The sequence below is a fragment of the Ruditapes philippinarum genome, unplaced genomic scaffold (genome assembly GCF_026571515.1).
Source record: "Ruditapes philippinarum isolate M1 unplaced genomic scaffold, ASM2657151v2 ctg1339_1_1_1_1, whole genome shotgun sequence".
Classification (NCBI taxonomy): domain Eukaryota; kingdom Metazoa; phylum Mollusca; class Bivalvia; order Venerida; family Veneridae; genus Ruditapes; species Ruditapes philippinarum.
The window spans coordinates 383538-404147 of NW_026855028.1; the positions used below are offsets into that span (position 1 = coordinate 383538).

Below are 20610 nucleotides of genomic sequence, written 5' to 3' on the forward strand. Positions count from 1 at the left end.
TAAATTTTTTGTCTCTCTTTTATCAATCTCAAAAAAGAAAATATTTGTTAAAATGAATTATGTATTTTAATAGAATAGAAATATACATAATTATGTTTTACAATTTAATGTCTTTTTACAATATATTGTGGTGTTATATAAATCTAAAGTTCCACATAATTATCTTTAGTCAAATGAAAAGAAATATTTTCTCTTGATTATTTTTTAGTAAGTTTAAAACTTTATTTTATATACAAAATTTCTCATCTATATTGGATGAATTATGTAAGAAAGTGTAACAGGAATAATTGAATGAGTGTTAAATTTTAGTGTCTCTCTTATATCAAAATTCCGAAAACAGATGTTCAAATTTACATGATAGACAAGAAAAATACCATAATTAAATAGAGAAAAAATGCACTATTTTGATCAATTGATATCTACCCAAACTTATTTATCTTATTATTTATCTTATGTTTTATAATGTCCAGATTGGCTCTCCTGTCTGTTCTGTTCTAGGACATTAAGGACAAATAAGTTACAAGTAGAAGAAGATCTATGTGATATAAAATTAATTTGACTGCTGACTGAAACAATTTTCTCTTTTACTAATATATTACAGAATGTTTCAAGAACCTAACTACAGAGAAAACTTATCATTGATGTTATCAGAGGTTTTACATGACATTGGTGTCAATGAAAGAATTGTTATGAGAAGGAGAAGACAATTCATGCTGATAGAGAATATGGCTAATATCGAGTGCAGATTAACTGATCTAAATACAACTTACTATTTCCTAGGGAGTCAAAGTGAAGGTACAACTACTATAGGACTTCACTCAGATCTTGATATACTAAGCTGTTCACATGATTTCAATATTATACAAGACTGGTCAGAATGGGAACATGACGTGAACATGAAGTTCAACTACCTCATGATACAGGATGAGAACACTACTCCCGGGTATTGTTTCTTACAACTTCTCAAAGATGATGAACCTCTTCCTGCAACTGTCATTCCTAATGAACATCATATTAGTGATAGTAGAGGAAGAATATTGTTTAAAAGCACAGGGATATATGATTTTCTTCAGGGTGCTCATCAGCAACATGGACCATCTATTGCTGAGCAAAACCCTGGATTTTATGATTTAGACAAATTGATAGCTATTCCATTTAAATCATGGCCTCAATCAGCATCAGGTTGGTTAGAAAGACAGGGTATTGGCAGTTGGCCAACACAAGAGATGAGAAGATATGCAACCAGTACTGGGTGTTTTGTTGTTCCAACTGGAAGTAAGGTCAGCGAATATCCTGGATTGGAATGGAGAATATCTACATCATTGGCGGAACGATGTTTTATCTTAAATCTAAATATAACACAAATAAGGTGCTATGTACTATTGAAAATGATTCTTAAGTCCTTCCTTAATTCTCAAGATGAAATAAACATTTCAAGTTTCATGTGTAAAACAGTTCTATTCCATTGTATAGAAAACACAGAGTCAGGAATATGGAAAGATAACAATTTATTTACATGTTTAACATACTGCTTATTGGAATTACACAATTGTGTACAGAATGACTGTTGTTCACATTTTATTGTAACGGAAAATAATTTGATGGCAGGGAAATTCACAGCTGAGACAAAACATGAACTTTCAAAAAATATTTGTGAACTTATACAGAATGATAGGCAATGGTTACTAAGTATTGATATTGATGATCTTGGCCATAGACTTCAAGTTAAACTGAACAGGGTACCACATGGAGTTTACTATTTTCCTTCTTCCCTTGAAATATATGAACATGTTTTGATGATTGGAAATATAAACATTGCAAAAGTCATAAGTGAAGAGCATAAGTATGTTTTAAACCATTTACACAATAAAAACATTAGAACAATAAATCAATCTGTAGGTAAACTAATGACCTTCAGTGACAATGGTAATAGATTAGAACATGCTGCATTCAAGCTTCTAGCACCTTTTCTTTTTACCACATATGGATCTATCCTAGCATCATCCAGCATTGGTGAAAATAATCAAGTGTCACCTCAAGCATTGGTCTGGTTATCAGCTGGTTTAAACTCAGATATCTCATCTAGCAGACTTAAATTGGCTTCAGTGTTTTACAGTACAGGAGATATGGAGAAAGCAGAACTAATTCTGAGGCACACTGAACAACAATATAATTCTTATCCTGTTTTACCTTTCTGTTGCTGCAATATTTGGTTCCCAGCAGTATCAGCAGAATTCAAGAGGTTATGTAATGAACAAAGTGAGGACTGTATCAAACATATTATAGCACTTTGTGTCAGATTTATACAGGAAGAGATCAACTGTGTTCCTCATGAACTACAATATGAAATGTTCAGATCTACACAAGATGACATGATACACAGAGATAATAATGAAGGCTTTTGGATGGACTGGGCTGTAGTTGATTCTCTACCTCTCCTGTACTTCCTACAATACAAAATCTACCGCCATCTACAAAGGCATCAAGATCAACAACAAGCACTTTCTAAACTTACAAGAACCATAGAAACAGGTGAAAATCTTAGACATAGAGAAACAGCTCTTAACATTTTAGGACAATGTATGGAACAAGAAAACAGGCCTCAAGTAGCATTAAAATGCTACATGCTTTCTCTTCAACAAAGGGCAAAAAACAATGCAGCAAGCATCCATATTTGTAAGCTCCTTTCTGGCTTTATGAATAGCCAATAAAAAGTGATCAAGAGAAGTAAGTATGAAGACTTTAGTTTTCAATGATATCAATCAGATTAAAATGACAAAATAAGGGCCTGCCATTACACTTTTTATCACATAATACATGTATCTTGAAATACCGTTAAACATGTTAAATTGAAAGAATGATTTTAACTTCATTGACTTTGTATTGACTTTACATTTCAGAGTTAGGAGCCTCACGTGAAGAAAACCATATTATTTGAATATATTTCAAATATATTTGAAACCTTATTTTATGATATAAAGTTTTTTCCAAGCCTGTCTGGGTCTGTCAGCATTGAATGAAAGGCAGCTATAATGCCATAAACTTAAACTGATATCATATCATTCATATGTGAAATAGTACAAATGTAAATAAGGTTTCTCTCATAATTATATGCCCTTTTTATGTGCTGTGACCTTCTTTTTAACCTCAGATGACCCTTATTAAAACCTGAACTGGAAATCATTCAAACAAACTTTTTGACCAATGTCCATGATATTTGGGCTAAAATGTAACCTCTGGAGTTTTATTTTTGGTCTCTGTAAACTAGGTCTTGACGATGACTAACCCATGTTCAAAGCTGAGCTAGAAATCATCAAAACAAACTTTCATACAAATATTCAGGATATTTGTGATGGAATGGTCACAAATTAAGATTTCACATTCATTTCATCTTCTTGATAAAAGCCATCCATTGTATTTTAGGGAAAATATTAAAATGATACTGGCTGAATAGAGAACAGTGCTTTCCCTTTTCTTTAAAATGGCCTTTAAAATGGGGGCCTTTATCTTGGGGGGCGGTGGGCACAAAATTTTAAATTTTACATTAATTTTTTCATTTTCTGCAGCAAACACCACTCAATTAAATTTTTTCTCAGCAAAAAAATTTTATATGCAGAGGAAAAAAATTGGGGTTTTTGCTCTCAATTTCCAAACTGTGCATCTTTTCCCTTTTTTCACTTTAAATATTACATGCTAAATTTTCTTAAAAAGGAAACGTTAATTTTTTTTTTTTTTGAAACTGAAACCCCCAAAGGGGCCCCAAAAACCATTCATTAAAATTTTTTTTAAAAAGGGGAGGGGCCGAACCCCTGAAATTGTGGGGAAAATTATGGTTTTGGCCCCCTCATCTTTGGGTCTTTTCTGATTCAAATTAAGGGTTTCCAAATTTTAATTTTATTTTCTTACAAAAGAAAACCAAAAATTTTTTTTAATCTTTTTTGGGAAAAAATTTCCTAATAAAGTACCCCGATTGAAAATAATTTTAAAAAGGTTTTCAAGGCCCTGGGATTTAAATTTTGGGCCCCAAAGGAAAAAGGAAAAAACTGCCCCCTTTTGGTCTTTGGGAAAAATGGGTCACCAAATTAAGATTTCACAAAACATTCATCTTTCTTGATAAAAATCCCCTTGTCTTTGTGGAAAAAAAATATTAAAAAATTGGTACCTTTTTGGGTTGGAAATTAAAAGAAAGTGCATTTTACAATTTAATTGTTGGGATTTTGTTTGGTTTGCTGAATTTGGTTCCCCCAAATGGTTTTCCCTTTTTTTATTATTTCACATTTTTTTGCAATTTTTTCTTTTTACCAGCAACACCCCCTTTCCCAATTTATTTTTCTTCTTTTCAACCCCCCTCTCAATTTTTCTTCCCCTACCGCAACACATTTTCAAACCTATTTTTCTCTTTCAGCAAAACCCCCCTAACCCCAAAACTTATTTTCTCTAAACAACACCCCTTTTTTCAACCTTATTTTCTTTTTTCTTTGAAAACCTTTTTCCCAAATTTTAAAAACCTTTTTTTTTCCCGCAACAACCCCTTCAATTGACTTTGCTTTTATAAATACCCCCTCTCAGCTTTTATTTTTTATTCTACCCCGGGAAACCTCTCCAAAATTTAAAATTTTCTGTTAAAAAAAAACAAAAACCTTCCTTCCCCATTTAACCTTTTTTAACCAGAAAACACCTCTTTATTTTTATTCTTTTCTTCTACCAGCCCAAAAACTTCTTTATTTAAAACTTCCCCTCCCGAACCCCCTCCCCCCAACTTTTTTATTTCAATTTTTCCCCCCAACCCACCCTCTTTTTTATTTTTTTGCCCTTTTTTTGTTTTTTTACCAAAGGCCCCAACACCGCTTATCTATTTTTTCTTCTTTTTTCACCAACCCCCTTTTTTTTATTTATCTTTTCTTTTTGCCCAAAACCTTTTTGTAATTTATTTTGTCTCTAACAATAATCATTTATTTATTCTTCCCCTTCGCCCAACATTTCTTTTTTTTAACTTATTAAATTTTTTAAACTCTACAGCAACACATTCAACCCTTTTATTTCTTAAAAAGTTTTTTTTAACAAACCTTTTTCCCCCAAAATTTTTTAAATTTTCTTTCTTTACAGCCCAAAACCCTTTTGAACTCATAAATTTTTCCTTTAAAAAAAAGGCCAAACAAAATCTTTCCCCCCAAATTTTTTATTTTTTCTACAAAACCCAAAGCACCTTCAAAAATTTAAAAATTCTTTTTCAAGGGGGGAAACCAACCCCCAATAATATTTCTCTTTTTAGCAAAATTTCCCAATTTTTTTCTTCTCCCACACCAACACCTCCCCAACTTTTTTTTTTCTACAGCAACCTTTTTTTTTTTTATCTTTTTCTACAGGGGGAACCCGTCTTTATTTAAATTCTTCTTTCAGCAAAACAAAACCTTTCCCCAACTTTATTGTTCTGTTCCCGTAAACCCCTCTCAACTTTATTTTTCTCTTTAAAAACAAACAACCTTTTTTCAATAGATATTCTTCCCACCGGCCAACCCCCTTGAACTTTATATTTTTAAAGCCAACACTCCTTTAACTTATTTTCTTAAGCCCAAAAATTCTTAATGTTTAATTTCTTACAAAAACATTCCCCTTTTAATTTTAATTTTTTTTCTCTGAAATAGTATTCTCCCCACAGTTTGCAAACCTTTTTAATTTATCTTCTCTACAGCAACACCTCTCAACTTATATTCTCTACAGCAACACCACTCAACTTATCTTCTCTCAACAGTAATACAGAACTGTATTCATAGACAAAAAAATCCATCGTGACTCACCACAACAATTTAATACAATATAATAAAATCATATACATTTAATGAGTATTTAAAGAAAAAATCATCAACATTTCATGTGACAAAAATAAAATAACAATTGTAAAGAATGAGAGAATAGTTTAACATTGTAACAAGATTTTTGAATAATTTTAGTTAGGAAATAAGAAAAATGACTGCACAAGTCCTATTTTACATAAAAAAATAGTAAAAACATTGTAAAAAGATAATAGCTACCTGAACAATTCCATATTCCTATTGAATAATTAGTAACTAATAAATAAAAACCTGACCATCAGTAGTGAAAATTGTATTCGGACAGTTCTTGTATGTGCCACGGTACTTAATTCTTCCACTTTCATAAAATTTAGTTTTTCACTGCTTTTTGTTTTAACTGCTTTTATTTTACTAAAAAAAGTACCCCAAAACGCCCATTTCCAAAAACCCCCACAAAAGGGGTTTTAAATTAAAACAAACCAAAATTCCCCCGGGGTTTTTTTGTTTTTTTGGGTTTAAAGGGGGTGGCCCATAAATTAGCCAAAAATGTTCAGGGTTTACCACAATTGGGATGCCCCCAAAAACCCCGGGGGCTCTCCCAAAAATTCGTTTTTAAATTTAAAACCGGGTGGTTTTTAAAAACAAAAAATGGGTTTTAAAACCACTTTTTTAATTGGGTAAAAGGGTTTAAATTTGGAACTATCTTTTAGTAAATTTGGGTTTAAAAATTTAAAAAACATAAAAAAAAAGTGGGAAATATTTTTTTTAAAAGGGCCAAAACCCTTGTTTTTTTTCCCCTATTTTAAATGGCAATTTGTTTTTAACCCAAAACTTAAAAAAGGAAAATTTAAAAAGATCCATTTTAAAAAATTTTTTAAAAAATTGTTTTTTTAATTTTTTTTTTGTTTGTTTTTTTTGTCACACCGACACAGGGAGGGTCAAAATGGCAAAATTTCCAGTTTTTCTTGGGGGAGGAAGATTCAAGGTTTTTGTTTTCTCTTCCCCAAAAAAGGGATTATTTTTCCCAAGGCACAAAAAACGGGCAAAAACCTTTTTTGGTTGGGAACCACTTTTAAGTTTTTTTTAAGGGAGCTGGGGTTTGCTTCCTCACACGGAAAAATTCCAATTTTTTTCCCTTTTTTGTTTAAAAATTTCGAATCCAAGCGGTGGGGTAGCAATGGTTGAATTTTAAACCAACCCTTCTTTCCCCAGTCTGGAAGTCTCCAAAAATTTTTAAAAGGGGTTAGGCCCAAACTTTAATAAAATGGGGGATCATTTAAAAAGGGAAAAAATTGAGACAATTAAATTCAAATTGCATACCATCAATCTTAATGCAAATTGAATTAATCTAAATAGTTTAAAATAAAATTTAGCTTTGATAAAGTGGAGATTCAGCCATTCATCTTCATAAATATGACATATAATATGAAGAAGAAAAAACACATGAAAATTGTGCAAAAATAGATGACACTTTTTAAAGTAAATCATATTCAAAGGATTTCATAAGGTCACAGGCATGATTTAAATACGATAATAAGATAACTTAAACAACAATGCACTCTAATACATGTTTATAGTAAAATGATAATGACAGTAAATGTTTCATAAGATTTAGTTAATAATCACACAATTAGTTCTCCAAAACAAATATGTACCATGGAAAATGACAATTTCACACAAGTTTAAGTTATTCTGCACACAATTGTTATGTCAAACTGTCATTCTACACAATTATATTGTTATTTTGCTATTCCCGTTTTTTCGTGTGATGTTCTAGGCAAGAATGTGCAATACTGTCACTCTACACATTAACTTAATTCTCTATTACAATTTATTACACCCTTCGCACTTTCCCCTTTCGGACAGAAAGGGGAAATAAAGTGCATTATTACACGATATATATGCACAGCATAAAAAGCGATACCGTCCTGTCATATAGCGTCAGATATGACATCAATTAACAAAATGACGTCAGGAAAATTACACTCAAAATGTGGTTCAAAATATCTTTATCAATTTTCATTTATTTTTATTTATTTCTTGCATTGTAGTATAATAATGCATGCTTTATCATTCAAATACTTTGTAATTAATTACTCAGGCCTATTTGCCTTCATAATTATATTCCAGCGCAATTGAACTCGAACTTTGCATTATTCTACAACAAAACACTCAAATTGATATTTATTCTCTAATTAATACAGCTGTATGCCATTCTGTCATTCTACAAAATAATATGGCATCATGTCTATCTATGTATGAACTCAATTTTTATTCAAATGAAACTTTTCCCAATCTTTGACTTTAGCCTTTGTATGTATGCGCCAGTTATGATGCTTGTAGTGCATCTAAAAATATACAAAAAATAAAATTATTAATTTCACATTTTGAAAACTCACAAAAAACTTTCCTAAATTCAATATAAAAAGGGAGCAAACTACACCCTGAGATCAGAAACACCCAAAAAGTCACCTCCGCCTCTAAGCCCTCGTACCCCAGTCCTTTCCCCAAAACTAGTTGTCCCTCTAGGTGCTCATTCGCCAAAGCTTTCAAATATTCCGGTACTGTATCCACAGGCACTACTTTCACCGTACCATTTTCCTCAAGGCCTGCCCATTTCATTTATTCCAACGCAAGGTATTCAGACAAGTCCCCCTATACAGTCTAGTGCTAGTGAGAAGATCGGGCGAAAATATTGCAAACATTGTGATATCAACTTTACATACCTGTCATCATTCCTTACACATAAAAAATATTATTGTAGTGCTCGAACTGCGGCCGAGGACTCTGAAGGTCCGACCGCAACAGCTTAGCGTTGCCATGGTTTTTTTTTCTTCGTTAAATTGTTGTCATAGATTCCATTATTGTTTTACACTTTATAATTACACATGTTTTTTTATTACTTTTTTTTTGTTAATCAACAATTTATTTTTTAAATATTGTATCAATTGTTCATTTTTTTTCCTCATCATCTATGGGAAATTTTTTTTTCTTCTACAAGTTATTTTACCAGGGCATTCTTGTGTCAAGGATGTTACATTCATGATTATTTTTGTCTAATTTATATAACTTATAAATATTTCTATATTTAAAAAAATGAATTGAAGCTGATGGATATTAGTTAATAAAATTTAAAAAAAATATATTTCAAATAATTCAGATTTCATAATAGAAAACATAAAATATAGTTTGTAATACAATCATTTAGCTAGATGATATTAGTAATTATGTTTACGCAAATCAAGACAAAATCAAGTCCAATTATTTGTACTGTAGCCCTGCCATTGTTGTCTTAAATTCATATTATTTATATATTTCATTAATTTCAAAACAGTGTGAAAAATGTCAGGGAAGGGAGATAATCAAGATTATCACGTTTTTTGATAGCTATATATTTTGTGCTGTTCCTCATTTTCAACAACCTCAGCTTTTATTTATGAAATGAAACAATTAAAATTGGGTATTTATGTTTTTAACATATTGAATTTCATATTATCTCTATTAAATGTAAAACAAAGCTTGGGTTTTTTTTAGAAAATAAGGAATTGGGTCATGTATGATAAGATAAGATAATTGTTTATTAAAGTGACATATGCAATGAACATTTATACAGTACAATACATTTTAACAAAGAGTTATGCACCCGGCCCAATGGACCTATTAGTCACCTTTTATAATAAATAACATTAATCATATAACTTTACATGATATGACAGATAACGTTAGGGAAATGGTTATGGTAAAACAACACCAAATTATAAATATGAAAGTATGCACATACTAGTATTACAAAAAAAAAGTTATGTGAGACATAATTTTTAAAAGTGACCGTTCATGTTTTCTTAAATTAAGTGAAACATAATCTTCCTTATCAAAGGTATCTTTAAACAGTTTATATGTACGAAGTTTCCTACATGATTGCAAATCGGTCTGCCATTTATTACAGTACAGGTCTCGTATTTTATCTCTAGTTGTAGACAGACTAACTGTTGTTAAATCTGTAAAGTGCTGTTCTAAATTAAGATCACTAAAAATCTTTTTTATATTTGAAGACCACCAATTTTCACATGTATTGCATTTACCGTAATCATATAAGAACACTTTTTTGGTTAGTCTATCATCCGGCATTGATAACAACCTGTTCCAAAATCGTATTATAGGCAGTTTCTGTCTGTATACACTTGGTAGCCATCCTGAATCTCCATACATTGCTACGAGAGGTGCAAATCTATGTACACCAAAAAAGTATCTTAGCGCGGGGTGATAGACATTGTCAACACATTGGTACGACCTGAAGCCCCACGAGGAGGCGCCATACTCCAATATCGGACTCACACAACTGCCTACCAGTTTTTCAAATGTGTTAATTCCAGTATCTTTCAGATTGTGAATGTTACAGATTATGCTCCCTAAAGCTCTTCCAGCACCTTTAGATAATGATTCACTATTAAGATTAAAGTTCATTTTCTCATCAAAAACTATGCCCAGATATTTATAATGATCAACGGTCTCTAGTACATTTTCACCAACTCTGAAAATAAATTCACTGCGCTGCGTAGGTCCTCTACGAAAATGGACACATTTGGACTTATTAGTATTTACTAAGACGCGCCACCGTTTGCACCATTCATGTACAACATCAAGCATACGCTGCAAATTTATTTCTGAGTCTGAGATCAGCGCTATGTCATCCGCGTAGAACAATGTAGATACCATCATAGAACCAACGTTAATTCCAAGCCCAAGACTATTAATTTCGTGAATGAGGTCATTTGCAAACACCTACCAGAGCGTCGGCAACAGCGTACACCCCTGCTTTAATCCAGTAGTACAATCGAACCAATCAGTGTGGACGAAAGAATTTGGTAATCCGCTATTATTTATGCGAACACAAGCCGAGGCACTAGCATATATGTTTTTAATAGAATTATAAACTCTCCCATCGACATTGTTAAGTAACAGTTAATACAAAAGTAAGTCTCTATCAACAAAATCAAACCACTTTCTTAAGTCTATAAAAGCAGTGAATGTGTTTTTGATGTTACGTATAATGCTATTTAGTGTAAAAATATGATCTCCACAAGACCTGCCTTTTCGGAATCCATTCTGTTCATCGGCCATAAGATTGTTTGATTCCATGTATCCAGAAACACGTTTGTTAATAAACGCTGTATATAATTTGTTAACGCAAGACAGTAGACTGATTCCTCTATAATGTAAGGGTATTTGGATCCTTAAGAATTGGGAATATAATCGATTTACGCCAAATTGATGGGATAATGCTACATTCAAATATCAATTGAAAAAGTTCAAACTTCAACACCACAATGACTGCTGGGAATTTCAATACATCATACGGAATACGGTCAAATCCCTGAGCTGACCCGCTTTTAGCTTTCATAATAATGCTGGAGATTTCTTCAATTGAAATATTTCGGTTCATTAATGCATTCGGGGTATATAACGGTACTCATTTCTAAGCTCTATCATTTCTTTATGGTTTAAGCACTGCCTGTAATGTATATCATCAAAATTACCAGTATCTGTACCGTTATATAATTTCTCAAAGTCCGATTTCCATCTATTCAAAACTTCATGCTCATTTCTGATAGGAGTTCCATTTTCATCAATAATTTCTATCGGTATAGAGGAGTCCTTTCGAGGCCCTAAAGTTTTAATCTTTTGCCAGAAGTCATTCGGGTTAGAAGTCGATATTTCTTCAATCTCGATCCCCTTTGCATACCTATACGCTCGTTCACATTGTCTCAGGAGCTTATCAAAATCATTACGTGCACCGAGATATTCGTTATGCAATTTCTGTCATGTATATCTGATTTCAATATTGTTTTCTTTTCCGCTTACAATTTTACATTATTGATTTGTCATGGTAATTCCTTGTGTTCACACCTAGCTTCTAATTTAAGAACAGTCAAGCTGAGATAACTCTTGATTATTAAATCAATTAAGTTGATAAGAGTTATCTTTTACATGTGCCATATCAATTGTTCATAAAGTGTGATAGTGAAGTTTTAGGATTTTTTTTCTCTCTACAAAAATGGAACTATAGAAATTAATAAATTAAGAGCTAAATCTTTTTTAATCAGTTTTTTTTATCATTTTGTTTATAAAATTTTTACAATAATTATATCTTGCAGGTTTTGTTTTTTTTTGTGATTTTTTTATTGAATTAATTCAGATACTATGTTGGTGGAAAGTTTTGTGTGACAATTGTTTACAAGCATTGACTAGTCACATTATTTCTTCATTGAATAATTTAAACATTTTATAAATTCAACAATCATGCAGTCTTATTTCGAAACTGTTTTTTTTTTGCAAATACATTCATTTGTGTTTATTTCACTACAAGTTTATAAATGTTAACAACTCATGTTGTTTATTGTTTTGAAGTGTGCTACAAGTATGTGCTAGTGTTCATATAATTAAATGTGAATCATTTAAAAAAATCTCTTAATACTTTAAGAACAAATCGAAATTAATTTATAAAGTGAATCATTTTTAAAAAAAAAAATCTGACCAATCAAAATATTTGAAACTTTCTTGGCAATTGTTAGTATTCAAACCTGACACCTCATACCAAAATTGACCGTTGTCATGAGAAATCTTCACTTAACGTCAAACGACGGGTTTACTTTTAAAAAGATATTCAGTATACTAGTTATTGAAATATTTTAAATAAAAACTACGGAAATCCTATTTTAGATAAAAACTATGGAAATCCTATTTTAGATAAAAACTACGGAAATCCTATTTTAGATAAAAACTATGGAAATCCTATTTTAGATAAAAACTATGGAAATCCTATTATAGATAAAGACTACGGAAATCCTATTTTAGATAAAAACTATGGAAATACTATTTTAGATAAAAACTACGGAAATCCTATTTTAAATAAAAACTATGGAAATCCTATAAAAACTATGGCAATCCTATTTTAGATAAAATCTAAGGATCCTATTTAAGATAAAAACTACTGAAATCCTACTTTAGATAAAAACTATGGAAATCCTATTTTAGATAAAAACTACGGAAATCCTATTGTCTTAACTTACTCACATTTACATGTATATTCAACACTTTGATGTAAATTATTTTTTTTTATTTTTAACGTCTAAGACAATGTAAATGTCTTTTGACATCGTTTTAAAAATTGGGTTAAGGGTCGTATTCTCGTGCCAGCGGTCATTTTATAATTACAATGTTTCATTTTTTTTTATTCAAATCTTTCAAATATATCTGCATGATTCTTTCATGAAAACTGTGCTTGTTACTATTTGGGTTGATCAGACTGTGGGTATAGTTTAGTAAGTGTACTCTATATCTAGAAACCTGTATTTCCAGTCACTTTTGTTTTCTGTGCTTTCTAGTCCTCTGTGCAATTTCTTCACTGTTTTTCTTGTTTTGTGAAAAAAAGTTTCTTATTGTTTTTTTCGAGAATATTTACTTGAAGTTCTGTAGAAATTTATCCCCAGGAGTTAAATGATTTGTTAAATGTAATTAAAGAGTTGTTTTGAATTGAAATTTTACTATTTCCAGAGCTGTTAGTGTAAAGAATATAACAAATTTAAAAGAAAAGAATATGTTTTGTCTAAACGTAGACTCCTGTAGTTCATAGAATACAGGACAATTGTAAAATTATATTAATTTATTATGAGTTAAGTCATGTTGAATGTTGCTATCTAGCCATTCTAATTTCTTTATTTTATGAAGCCAAGCTTGGTATCGCATCATTGATGGATGTTCTGGTCTGACCTACTACATAAATTTTATAGTGATATATTAGAAATTGAAACTCTTTGGGCACAAATCACAATAACGGTTCTCCCGAATGACAATAACTATTTGCCCGTGCTACCAGTGTAGTGCTTGGCCGGTTTCTGTATTGCCATAATTTATTATCATAAGGCCATACAACATGTACTTTGCCATACTCCAATATAAAACTGTTGTATTGAATGTTATGTCTCTTGAACAACTAAATGACAGTTTCAAATTCAAGGCACGTCAGTCATTCAAAGCCATTTTAGTTCAGTGTATTATTTTTCCTGCTATAGGTAGAAACTTCAAGTGCATCAAATTATTATCTCATTTCTTAGTCACGATTTTTTTCATTTATAAGTCACGATTTTCACTTCTTCACGATAATCTCCCTCTCTTCATGTACACGACCAAAAGTTAAACGATACAGTCACGTAATTATGTTGTCTATTGAAATTTGATTGTTCTGATTTTCTTAATAAAACAGAAAATTTGTATACATGTTTGTGTTATATTTAATTTTTACCCCCAACAATTTTAGTGTTTGTATTTTTGGCCAAATGATTACTGACTGTTATCAAACTGTATCACAGGTTTCAAGTCTAGTTATGGTCAGTGGTTCTACATTAGTACTAGAAGTAATGTATTCTCCTTGAAGGGTTGCCTTTAATGGTTGAGGCATCAGAATTGCAGCCACCGTTTATCCCTGTGTGATAATAAGAGGCGACTAAATGGGTTTGAATAGCTGGAGTCTATGCATCTCTTAGCTCCAGCAGGTGAGGAGGTTTTTACCCCTGGTGTTGCTTTGTATTTAACACCCAGAGTTAGCCAAAATCATCTTTCCTGTTTCGGCGCCATATGACCTAAATTGTGTAGGTGCACCATAAAACCAAACTAAACAAAGAAGTAATATATTGAGGTTTTTCAGCAGTTTGAGGGTTGACACAAAACTGTTTCAAATCCTTCTATATTTCATATAAGTTACTGCAGTTTTTCAATCAACCCTGAAGTCTTGTCAAGCTGGAATGGTGACACATGACCTTAATTGTGGTGGTAGTTCCTCATTACTGTGCGTTGGAATCATGAGAGCTTCCTTCGCACGTTAAGCTGGAAAGTCCTTTGAGTTTAAAACAAACAAACACTGTGTCGGTATTTTACATTGTACTAAAAATCCAGTCAATTTGTTTTAGAGAAATCGGAGGTCTAGCAGTCATTTGAACTTAATATATGAAAGGTGGAGCCTAGACTGGAACATGTTTTTCAATATACAATGTATAACACCCGAGTACTGGTAAGTCCTGAAAAAAACTGGCAAATGATTAAGTTATTTTGTTAAAGTTGCATGCCTCCAGATGAGCCAAAATATTTCAAGCAAATTAAACATGAGAAAAATGTACTAAGATTTTAAGAAAAGTAAAAAAATACGATTCAAGTAATAATTTACATGTTATGTGTGTTTAAGGACTGATTTGCAGAATTTATCACCATATCTTTAATGCATTGCTAACATAGCTAGGGCTAATTTTGCTTATTTTTGACCTCTTTTTGGTAATTTATGTGGATTGCAAGTGCTGTTTGCAATGTGTCAATTATTTTCTTTGTTCATTTCTCAATATTTTACTTTTAAATACTTTTTTAAAAATTTTCATGAAAATTAGCATGAATCTGGAGGCATGCTGCTTTAAAACTTAACTACATAAACTAACAATGAACAAACAATTCCTCTTCTTAAAGAATTTAAAGACTTTCGTCTGCAGTTTTCATACAGTATGCAGTAATTCAAACCGGAAGTCAACTGTTGAATCAATTAAACATGTCTGAATATATAATATCTTGTCTATGCCTAGGTCAGGGGTCAAACCAAAGTCACATTTAAGATCAGAAAAGTAAATGTATGGTACTTTACCCAACTTGTTTCAATTTTGAACCTTGGAAGCTGAGTGGTTGGAGTATATGTAATATGTATAAATGTCAATTGAAATAATATAGATTTGATAGCTTTATATTATCATATTTTTGTTTTATACAGTGACAGAATATAAAAAAAAACCGAAAAGGGACATTATTCAATTAACTCTCATAACAACTGTTAGGAAAAAGTGAGTTATTTCCCTTTCATTTCATTCAAAACCAAAAGAGGAAGTAAAAATAGCAAATGTCCACCTATCTTGTCAAAAAAAAAAAACCCAAGTTTTTCTTGATTATTTCTACGGAATATTAATAAATCCAACATTTAAAGTAAGTTTAAAACTTTATTTTCTGTACACAAAGTCACATCTACTTGTATATAGACTGAATTATGTAAGAAAGTACATGTAGATCAGGCAATATATTCAGAACGTTTTTTTAATTTTTGTGTCTCCCTTTTATCAATCTCAAAAAAGAAAATATTTGTTTAAATGAATTATGTATTTTAATTAAATAGAAATATACATAATTATGTTTAACATTTTAATGTATTTTTGACAATATATTGTGGTGTTATATAAATCTAAATATCATGTCAAATGAAAATAAATAATTTCTCTTGATTTTTTTAAAGAAATTTAAATGTAAAAATCAATAAGTTTTAAACTTTATTTGAAATACAAATTTGTTCATCAAAATCGGATGAAATATGTAAGAAAGTGTTACATGTGTAAGTGAATTAGTGTCTCTCTTTATATCAAAATTCTGGAAACAAATATTCAAATTTACGTAATAGACAAGAAAAAATACAACAAGCAAACAGTGAAAAAAATGTATTATTTTGATCAATTGATATATACACCAACTTATTTATCTTATTATTTATCTTTTGTTTCATAATGTCCAGATTGGCTCTCCTGTCCTGTTCTGTTCTGTCCTAGGAGATTAAGGACAAATAAGTAACAATTAAGTAGACTAAATGACGAAAAAGTGTTGTTATCTCTAGCAGTGAGTGATACTTCATTCTGAAAATAATATAATTATGTTTTTTCTTAAAAAAATGATGAGTTGAAAAATTCTATATATTTTAAATAGACAAAATTATTCATATAATCAAGCCTTATATTATTGTCGATGTAGCTAGCCTTATGATCATAAGAGAAACCGGTTGGCAAATAATTAAATAAGTTAACTCATGGACTGTGTTTTTTGTTTGTTTTAATTATATGTGACTTTTTTCCGGCACTTGTTTTCATTTTTTGTATATTTATATATCCAAGATATATTTATTATACAACTCAATACATCAATGGTCATGTGGCAACTGCATCGATGCATTCATTTGTCACTTGACCATCGGCGATTCAGTTACGTGTGACAGGTTAGTATGATTGTATTGTTAGTAAATAGTTAACATGAAATGTAAGGTGGATAATGGGATTTGAGATCATGGAGTAAGATGGATTGTAATTAATGAAATGAACTGTATATAAAAACGACACATCATATATTTAATATAAAAGGCTCCCGAAGAGTAATAACAAATTACAAAGATACTTACTATATAATAAGAACTCTATGACCTAATCATGTTTTTTCTGTTTGTTTCTGTTTCATTTTTTTTTTTTTTTTTTTTTTTTTTTGGTTGTTGTTTTTTAATTCATTGACAGAATATGAGAAAGATCAAAAAGGGACATTATTCTATTAACTCTCATAACAAACTGTTAGGAAAATGATGTGATTTTTCTCCCTTTCATTTCTTTTCAAAACCAAAAGAGGAAGTAAAAGTAACAAATTTCAACCTATCTTGTCAAACAGAAAAAACCTGGCCATTTTTTATTTTATTTTTTCTACAGAATATTGATAAATCCAACATTAAAAGTAAGTTTAAAACGTTATTTTATATACACATCAGGTTAATTTCACATCTACTTCACAATGTTTAAATGAAATATGTATTTTAATTAAACATAAATAGATGTAATTATGTTTTACATTATAATGTATTTTTTACAACATATTCAGGTGATTAATTTTAAATTTCCACATATCTGGTCAAATAAAAATAAATATTTTCTCATGATTATTTTATGAAATTTAAATCCAAAATTCAAAGTATGTTTAAAACTTTATTTTACATACAAAATTTCTCATCAATATTGAATGAATTATGTAAGAAAGTGTAACATGAATATTTGAAAGAGTGTTAAATTTTAGTGTCTCTCTTTTATCGAAATTCTGAGAACAAATATTCCAATCTACATAATAGAGAAGAAAAATTACCACAACCAAATAGAGAAAAAACTCCAATATTCTTGATCAATTGATATATACCCGAAATTATTTATCTTATGTTTCATAATGTCCAGATTAGCTCTCCTGTTCTGCTGGTCTGTTCTGGGACATTAAGGACAAATAAGTAACAAATAGAAGTACATTATGTGATAAAATTTATTTAACTGCTGAATGAAATAATTTTCTCTTACAGAATGTTTCAAGAACCTGACTACAGAGAAAACTTATCATTGATGTTATCAGAGGTTTTACATGACATTGGTGTCAATGAAAGAATTGTGATGACAAGGAGAAGAGAATACATGCTGACAGAGATTATAAGTAATATCTTTAACAGGTTAACTGATCTAAATATGACTAACTATTATCTAGGGAGTCAAAGTGAAGCTACAACTACTATAGGACTTCATTCAGACATTGATTTACTAGGCTGTATGCATGATTACAATATAATACAAGACTGGTCAGAGTGGGAACATGGCAAGATAAACTACCTCATGATACAGGATGAGAACACTACCCCTGGGTATTGTTACTTACAACTACTCAGACATGATGAACCTCTTCCTGTAACTGTCATTCCTGATGCTTACTGTATTTCTGATAGAAGAGGAAGAATATTGTATAAAAATATAGTGATAAATGATTTACTTGAGGGTGATGAGCAGCATCATGGACCATCTATGGCTGAACAAGGACAGCCTGGATTTTATGATAGAGACAAAGTGATAGCTTTTCCATTAAAATCATGGCCTCAATCAGCATCAGGTTGGTTTGATAGAACAGGTATCGGCAGATGGCCAACACAAGAGATGAGAAGATATGCAGCCAGTACTGGGTGTTTTGTTGTTCCAACTGGAAGTAGGGTCAGTGCATATCCTGAATTGGAATGGAGAATATCTACATCATTGACAGAAAGATTTCTCATGTGCAATCTAAATATAACACAAATAAGGTGCTATGTACTATTGAAAATGATTCTTAAGTCCTTCCTTAATCCTCAAAATGGAATCAACATATCAAGTTTCATGTGTAAAACAGTTCTATTTCATTGTATAGAAAACACAGAGTCAGGAATATGGAAAGATAATAATTTATTTACATGTTTAACATACTGCTTATTGGAATTACACAGTTGTGTACAGAATGACTGTTGTTCACATTTCATTATAACAGAAAATAATTTGATGGCAGGGCAATTTACAGCTGAGACAAAATATGAACTTTTAAAAAATATTTGTGATTTTATACAGAATGATAGTCAATGGTTACTAAAGTTTTTGTATTGAAGATTTTGGGTCATAGACTAAAAGTTAAAACCAAACAGGGACCATGGATTTTTACTATTTTTCCTTCTTTCCCTTTTGAAAATATAAAAATGTTGTGGTATTGGAAATTTTAAACATTGCAAACATATAAGTAAAAGGCAAAAAGAATGTTTTAGACCATTTTCCAATAGAAAACATTGCATAAAACAAACTTTTGGGAAATTTAATGATTTCGTGACAATAGATAGAAACATGCGCATTAAACTTCTAGCACCTTTACTTTTTACCACATATGGATCTATTCTAGCATCATTCAGCATTGCTGGAAACAACGGAGTTTCATCTCACGCATTGGTCTGGTTATCAGCTGGTTTAAACTCAGATATCTCATCTAGCAGACTTAAATTGGCTTCAGTGTTTTACAGTACAGGAGATATGGAGAAAGCTGAGCTAATTCTGAGGCACACAGAACAACAATATTATTCCAACCCTGTTTTACCTATCTGTAGTTGCTGCCAACAGCCCCCAGAAGCAGTAACAGCAGAATTCGCGAGGGTATGTACTGAAGAAAGTGAAGACTGTATCAAACATATAACAGCTTTTTGTGTCAGATTTATACAGAAAGAGATCAACTGTGTTCCTCATGAACTACAATATGAAATGTTTAGATCAACACATGATGACATGATACACAGACATGCAGATAAAGACTGTTGGATGGACTGGGCAGTGGTTGATTCTCTATCCCTCCTGTACTTCCTACAATACAAGATCTACCGTCATCTACAAAGACATCAAGATCAACAACAAGCACTTTGTAATCTTATAAGAAACATAGAAACATATAAAAACTTCAAACATAGAGAAACAGCCTTCAATATTTTAGGACAATGCATGGAACAAGAAAACAGACCTCAACAAGCATTAAACTGCTACCTGCTTTCTCTTCAACAAAGGGCAAGAAACAATGCAGCAATCTACCATATATGTAAGCTCCTTTCAAGCTTTATGAATAGCCAATAAATAGTGATCAAAAAGAAAAGTATGAAGAAATTTAGTTTTCAATAATATCATTAATCAAACAGATTAACATGACAAAATATATGCCTGCCATTACATTTTTTATCACATCTTATTTTGAAATACCATTCAACATGTTAAATTGAAAGAATGATTTTAACTTCAATGACTTCGAATATCTAACTTTACAGTTGAGAGTTAAGAGCCTCAAGTGAAGAAGACCATATTGCTTATGCAGATATATATTAAAACCTTTGTTTATAATATGAAGTTTTTTTTCAAGCCTTTGTATACAGTAGGCAAAACAGTTTAGCTGTCACCTTTATATATATATTGCTATTCTATTAATTATTAAAGTCTATATATGTTTTTTGGTTTTTGGTTTTACGTCACATCGACACAGTATAGGTCATATCGCGACGTTCCAGCTTTACTGGTGGAGGAAGACCTCAGGTACCCTTCCGTGCATTATTTCAGGCATGAACGGGCACCTGGGTAGAACCACCGACGTTTCATAAGCTAGCTGGATAGCTTCCACACATGAAAGAATC

The 20610-nt window shown here is 31.1% G+C and overlaps 2 protein-coding genes across 2 annotated transcripts; both read left to right on the plus strand.

Annotated features, from left to right (window-relative positions):
- Window positions 1–602: 602 nt before the first annotated feature.
- On the plus strand, window positions 603–2760 carry LOC132741891 (uncharacterized). The gene has a single exon (XM_060730155.1). It carries the CDS (start codon window positions 603–605, stop codon window positions 2709–2711), a length of 2109 nt encoding a protein of 702 aa, XP_060586138.1. The 3' UTR covers window positions 2712–2760.
- A 12946-nt stretch (window positions 2761–15706) lies between these two features.
- On the plus strand, window positions 15707–19060 carry LOC132741892 (uncharacterized). The gene is made up of 2 exons (XM_060730157.1): window positions 15707–15806; window positions 17965–19060. The coding sequence occupies exon 2, from the start codon at window positions 17966–17968 to the stop codon at window positions 19058–19060; it is 1095 nt and encodes a 364-aa protein (XP_060586140.1). The 5' UTR covers window positions 15707–15806; window position 17965.
- The last annotated feature ends 1550 nt before the right edge of the window (window positions 19061–20610 follow it).

Coding starts and splice junctions, on each gene's coding strand:
- LOC132741891 (XM_060730155.1), top strand. CDS start 603: ATGTTTCAAGAACCTAACTACAGAGAAAACTTATCATTGATGTTATCA.
- LOC132741892 (XM_060730157.1), top strand. CDS start 17,966: ATGTTTCAAGAACCTGACTACAGAGAAAACTTATCATTGATGTTATCA.